The 7,184-nt window shown below is 41.3% G+C and overlaps 1 protein-coding gene across 1 annotated transcript; it reads left to right on the forward strand.

Moving 5' to 3' along the window:
• The first annotated feature begins 4,787 nt into the window (after positions 1 to 4,787).
• LOC137282779 (protein FAM43A-like) lies at positions 4,788 to 5,489 on the forward strand. Its single transcript, XM_067814570.1, has one exon. The coding sequence runs from the start codon at positions 4,788 to 4,790 to the stop codon at positions 5,487 to 5,489; it is 702 nt and encodes a 233-aa protein (XP_067670671.1).
• The last annotated feature ends 1,695 nt before the right edge of the window (positions 5,490 to 7,184 follow it).

Below are 7,184 nucleotides of genomic sequence, written 5' to 3' on the forward strand. Positions count from 1 at the left end.
AGAAAATCAAAGGTAAAGGTACTAAATCTACGGTCCATCATCTTAAACACGGAGATCAATTACTTACTGATAAATCAGATATTGCGAATAAACTGGGCGAAACTCTTGCTAAACATTCTTCCTCTTCTAATTATATACCTAAATTTCAGCAATATCAAAAAGAACAAGAAAAGAAAACTATTAATTTCAATTCTGATAATGGGGAAGATTATAATGAAACGTTTTCTATTCATGAACTCCATACTGCTCTTGATCAAGGTCATGACACTGCTACTGGAGCTGATAACATACATTATCAACTCCTGAAGCACTTACCAGAATCCTGTTTAGAGACGCTCTTATCAATATTTGATGATATTTGGACTTCCGGGAAATTTCCTTCTTCATGGCGTGATGCCATACTAGTACCAATACCTAAACCTGGACGTGATCATACGGATCCGTCCAATTATCGACCTATTTCACTAACTAGCTGTGTTTGCAAGACCATGGAACGCATGATAAATAATCGACTTGTTTGGTACTTGGAAACTAATAACCTTATCACAGATATACAGTGTGGTTTCCGTAAAAACAGAAGTACAGTCGATCACTTAGTTCGTTTGGAATCATTTGTAAAAAACGCATTAATTAACAAACAGCACCCTGTGTCGATCTTTTTTGATCTAGAAAAAGCATATGACACCACTTGGAAACATGGGATTTTAAAAGATTTACATGACTTCGGATTGCGAGGCCGATTGCCTCAATTTATAGCCAACTTTTTAAATGATAGACAATTTCAAGTCCGTGTGGGTTCTACCCTGTCTGATCATTACAGTCAGGATCAGGGTGTACCACAAGGCAGTATTTTGTCTGTTACACTTTTTAGCATCAAGATAAACAGTTTATCAAAGGTTTTAAACGATTCAATTGATGGATCACTTTTTGTGGATGATTTTAACATTTCATGTCGAGGTAAAAACATGCATACTATTGAACGGCAAATGCAGTTGTGTCTGAACAAGATAAATAAATGGTGTTTGGAAAACGGCTTTAAATTTTCTAAGTCAAAAACTAACTGTATACATTTCTGCCGTAAATACAAACCACATAAGGACCCTGAACTGTATCTAAACGGCACACCTATTACAGTTGTTAAAGAGGCCAAGTTTCTGGGTCTTATATTTGACTCCCACTTGACGTTCTTGCCACATATTAAATCCCTTAAAGTTAAATGTTTGAAGGCACTCGACTTGTTAAAAGTTGTTTCCAATTCAAAATGGGGAGGCGATCAAACCACCCTACTTCACTTATACAGATCACTCATTCGCTCCAAACTTGACTATGTTTCCATTGTATATGGTGGAGCCTGTAAAAGCAGTCTCAAAATGTTAGATTCCATCCATCATCAAGGTCTAAGACTTTGTCTTGGATCTTTTCGAACTTCTCCCGTTGACAGTCTCTATGTCGAGGCAGATGAGCCATCTCTCACTCAGCGACGTATAAAATTATCTTTACAATATGCTACAAAACTATACTCTAACAAATCTAACCCGGCATATAACTGTGTTTTCAATCCTCTCTACGAGGATTTATACAACAAAAAGTGTTCTCTTGTTCCACCTCTCGGACACAGAATTAAACCCTTTCTTTCTTCGGCCGGCATTGAGCTGGAAAACATAGCTCCTTCCCGTCTTCTTTCTTCTCCTCCTTGGCAATTGGTTAGGCCACAAGTTGACCTAACATTAAGTATATTTAAAAAATCAGAAACTAACGAACTACAATACAAACAAGAATATAATCAGTTGAAACATAAATATTGCGGTTATAAATCCTTATTTACAGATGGGTCTAAGGGCGGTGGCGCAGTGGCTTGTGCTACTGTCATTGGATCCAGAACAATATCTTCTAGATTACCAGACAATAGTTCTATTTTTACGGCTGAAGCTAACGCCATATTAACAGCCCTTAAATATATCCAAAGACATCCTAAACATAAACAGTACATAATCTATTCAGACTCTCTTTCTTGCCTTCAGGCTATTAAAAACCTAGCATGTAAACATCCACTTTTAATAGAAATTATTGAACTTTATAATCATCTTGCAACTGGCCAATACGACATCGTCTTCTGTTGGTTACCCAGCCATGTTGGAATCTCTGGTAACACATTGGCTGACCTTGCTGCTAAAGCAGCGCTCAACAAATCTGTATCACCACTTCTTATTCCTTACAGTGATTATAAAGCCACCATTAGATCTTACATTCGTGATCTCATGCAGAAGAAGTGGGACACCCAAGTAGGTATCAATAAATTACATGAGATAAAACCATTTGTTGGTTACACCTACTTGGGATGTCGGTCCAGATTTGAAGAGGTCATTATACGACGATGTCGTATTGGCCACACTAGGTATACGCATGAATATCTTTTGAAAGGTGAGGATCCTCCGTTCTGCGTCCCTTGTGATGAAATAATCACGGTCAAGCATGTCTTGCTTGACTGTGTTGAATATTCCATCACAAGGGACAATTATTTTAAATCAAGAACTATGAAGGACCTTTTTAGTAATGTAAGTTCTCATTTAATTATTGCATTTTTAAAAGAATTGAATTTAACCCTATTATTGACTGACATGTAAATAAATAAGTATTTTATTATTGGAAGTTGAATTAGCAACTGAGATTGTTAGTGGCTGTATCCTCGAAGGGGGTTGAAGTACCGTAAAATTATTGTCCTCCTGAGAGGGTACGTAAGTCCCAAAACGATTTAAGTCAGATTCAATCTTTCACTTTTTTAATCGTAGAATATGTGTCATTTTAATTTGTGGCTAATCTAGCATACAGTCGCCAACAGCTGAGGGGGTGGTGTAAATCCAGCCAGGGACCATGCAGGTAGCAGAGGTACTGTAAGTCCCCATGGTCCCTGGTATGGTGATCTACCCTCTGATGTTGGCGATCTATGGCCTGTTTTTATATTGTATTGTCCAAATAATGCTACTGTTATATTTTTATAAGTTTCCACACTAGTTTTAATATTAACTGTGATAGTCTTGTGGTTTTACTGTCCTTCGTAGACAGGGTGTTCATAATATGCATATATATTCCTTTTTGTCATGTATGTTCTCGTCACGATATGGCTGCAATATTGCCGATGTGACGTTAAATATTAACTCACTCACTCATTTCAGTATCAAAATGTTCTCGTCACGATATGGCTGAAATATTGCCAATGTGACGTTACGTATTAACTCACTCACTCACTCATTTCAGTATTTAACGTTCTCGTCACGATATGGCTGAGATATTGCCGATGTGACGTTAAATATTAACTCACTCACTCACTCCACACAGTGTGTACAGGTAGATCAGCTAGGTAACGCCACCACACAGTGTGTACAGGTAGATCAGCTAGGTAACGCCTCCACACAGTGTGTACAGGTAGATCAGCTAGGTATCGCCACCACACAGTGTGTACATTTAGATCAGCTAGGTAACGCTTCCACACAGTGTGTACAGGTAGATCAGCTAGGTAACGCCACCACACAGTGTGTACAGGTAGATCAGCTAGGTAACGCCACCACACAGTGTGTACAGGTAAATCAGCTAGGTAACGCCACCACACAGTGTGTACAGGTAGATCATTTAGGTAACGCCACCACACAGTGTGTACAGGTAGATCATCTAGGTAACGTCACCACACAGTGTGTACAGGTAGGTTTGCTAGGTGACGTCACCACGCAGTCTTTATTGTTTGTTCAGTTAAGTTATGTACATTTTTGGCTTTGCGTCACTTGATCCTGATAATAAAGATGACGTTGCCGTATCGACTGTCGATCGGAGAAGTTGTTTCTCTCAGTGGAGAAACTTTTATTTGGATGGAATTTTATTTTCCCCAAAGAAATATGATTAGAAAATTTGTAATGGAGAACTGGCTGCCGAAAAACTCGAAAGTGTGTCTTTAAACGCGAATTTGACTTTGATGACAGCGATGGTGAAATGTTACTCAGCTGTGACTGCTGGAGCATGGGCATTGAGGGTTGTGTTGTGTCAAGTCAACTTCGTGCTTAAAGACGGCTTTTAGGCAACCGGTACTTAGATTTTCGATCACAAATTTCCTAGTCATAATTCTTTGGGGAAAATTCGACCACACGGCAGGTTTCACCATTAACAGATACAACTTCTCCAATCTATACGGAGACGCCATCTTTATTTTCAGGAAGGACAGCGTCCGGTTACTAGGGAAACGGTCGATTACGTGGGGCAGACTAGAATGACGCAGTGACGCCAATATATTGTGATGCAATGCTCACAGTGTTCATTATCGTCTGATAAAATCTTTATCGCTGATCTTTCAACGAAGTATCTTAGAACACCACACAGTACGCACGTGACTGATTGTTATAGGTTTGAACTGCGTCTGTCATGTCAAGAATAATGGAATATCCCAAGTCTCGCCCATTCGTCGCCACTGTGCTCTCGTGAGACTTCATGTAGGACGGATGTGGACAAGCAGACGACACCTGTTAGCTGGCAGTGTTGCCTCCGTTGTGTATGTAAGCTTGTGTGCCACATGATGTGTTTGTTCAGTGGGGATCGATTTGCCGGCTCAACTCGGCCCGGCCTGTCACTGTTACACGCTATGTCTCGTTGCTAAAGTACTTACATGAGTCAAGACCGACAGCGGGTATTTTTATTAGATGATTATTGAGAAGCTAGGATAGACAGGTCATCGTGAAAGGCATGTAGAGAACGCAGTGAGTCTCTTTTTGTTGTATCATCGGTGTAATTCAACTGAGATAAGAATGTTCGGAAGGAAAAAGAACAGTGCCACGATCACGGAAAAAGACCCAGTGTTTGAGGCAAGGTATCTAGGAAATGTAGAAACGTTTACAGCTAATGGGAAAGGTTGTACCATTACACCGGTTCAGAAACTCTGGGATAACTCCCCGTCGGAGCGGCATCTGAAGAAAGTTTTTATGTTGATAAGTGTCACAGGGATTGTTCTGAAGGACCATAAAAAGGATGAAGGTAAGACGTTTGGCATTGAGAACATTACGTTCTGTAACGCGGACAAGACAGCGGAGGAGCGGGTGTTCTGTTGGATTTGGAAGGTCCCTGGGGTGCGGCGTCTGGAGTGTCATGCGGTACTGTGCGGGAGTCGGGAGACTGCCAGGGCCATGGCCCTCGTGTTGTCCAGAGCTTTCCATGTCGCTTATAGAGATTGGAGGGCAAACAAGGTCAGGCAAATACGTCAGCAGCACATCCAGCTTCAAGAGAAACGTGGAGAATCTGAGCAGGACTCCCGGGTGATGAATGTCCCAATAAGGGGGTATGTTGAAGGTGACAGTGGAGTGGAGAACAGGCGCGCCTCTACTACCAGCGGCTTATCTGAGTTTGCTTCCAGCGAAATTCTAGACCCAGAGGACGAAAAGTGGATGCAGGCGGATGAACGCGTGCAAGCTATAGTACATGGTGAGACGGACGGCGAGACTGGGTCCGACTGACTCGCCAAGCATAATGTCGTGCGTTGACTCATATAATCAGGATGGATTCTACCTCTTTCAAATATGGATGGCAAACGTGTATATAACAACCAAATACGGCAGTGGGGCAGATGGACAGATCCTGTGAAGATAATCACCTCTTCACATGCAACCATAACTAACCGGATTCACAAACCTAACTGCACTGCTTAACTGAATGTTGGCACAGGATGCACATGAATATTCTGAACACATGATAGAGCAGTTTATCTCTCTGTCTATTCATCTATCGATCATATCTGCCAAGGATATGAAAGTAGTGTGTATTACTTCCAAGGTGTGAACATAACAGGTATTACATCAAAGGTGTACATATTGTGGGTATCACATCCAGAATGTGGAAATAGTGTGTATCACATCTGGTGGTTTATAGTATATGATATAGCAAGCATTCAGTCTGAGGTACACATATTGTGGGTATCGAGGATATGGATATAGTGTGCATCACATCTAGGGTGTGGATACAGTGTGTATCACATCTAGGGTGTGGATAATAGAGTGCATCATATCTAGGAGATGGCAATAGTGTGCATCATATCGAGGGTGTGGATATCGTGTGCATCACATGTAGGGTGTGGATATAGTGTGCATCACATCTAGGGTGCGGATATAGTGTGCATCACATCTAGGGTGTGGATATAGTGTGCATCACATCGAGGGTGTGGATATAGTGTGCATTATATCTAGGGTGTGGATATAGTGTGCATCACATCTAAAGTATGGATATAGTGTGTATCACATCTAGGGTGTGGATATAGTGTGCATCACATCTAGGGTGTGGATATAGTGTGCATCACATCTAGGGTGTGGATATAGTGTGCATTATATCTAGGGTGTGGATATAGTGTGTATCACATTTAGGGTGTGGATATAGTGTGTATCACATCTAGGGTGTGGATAGAGTGTGCATCACCTCTAGGGTATGGACATAGTGTGTATCACATCTAGAGTGTGGATACAGTGTGCATTATATCTAGGGTGTGGATATAGTGTGCATCACATCTAGGGTGTGGATATAGTGTGCATCACATCTAGGGTGTGGATATAGTGTACATCACCTCTAGGGTATGGATATAGTGTGTATCACATCTAGGGTGTGGATATAGTGTGCATCACATCTAGAGTATGGATATAGTGTGCATCACATCTAGGGTGTGGATATAGTGTGCATCACATCTAGGGTGTGGATATAGTGTGTATCGCATCTAGAGTGTGGATACAGTGTGCATCACATCTAGGGTGTGGACATAGTGTGCATCACCTCTAGGGTATGGATATAGTGTGCATCACATCTAGGGTGTGGATATAGTGTGCATCACATCTAGGGTGTGGACATAGTGTGCATTATATCTAGGGTGTGGATATAGTGTGTATCACATCTAGGGTGTGGATATAGTGTGCATCACATCTAGGGTGTGGATATAGTGTGCATCACCTCTAGGGTGTGGATATAGTGTGTATCACATCTAGGGTGTGGATACAGTGTGCATCACCCCTAGGGTATGGACATAGTGTGTATCACATCTAGAGTGTGGATATAGTGTGCATTATATCTAGGGTGTGGATATAGTGTGCATCACATCTAGGGTGTGGATATAGTGTGCATCACATCTAGGGTGTAGATATAGTGTGCATTATATCTAGGGTGTGGATATA

The sequence above is a fragment of the Haliotis asinina genome, chromosome 4 (assembly GCF_037392515.1).
Source record: "Haliotis asinina isolate JCU_RB_2024 chromosome 4, JCU_Hal_asi_v2, whole genome shotgun sequence".
NCBI classification, from domain to species: Eukaryota; Metazoa; Mollusca; class Gastropoda; order Lepetellida; family Haliotidae; genus Haliotis; species Haliotis asinina.

Excerpts from the sequence above, each read along its gene's own strand:
- LOC137282779 (XM_067814570.1), top strand. The coding sequence starts at position 4,788 with ATGTTCGGAAGGAAAAAGAACAGTGCCACGATCACGGAAAAAGACCCA.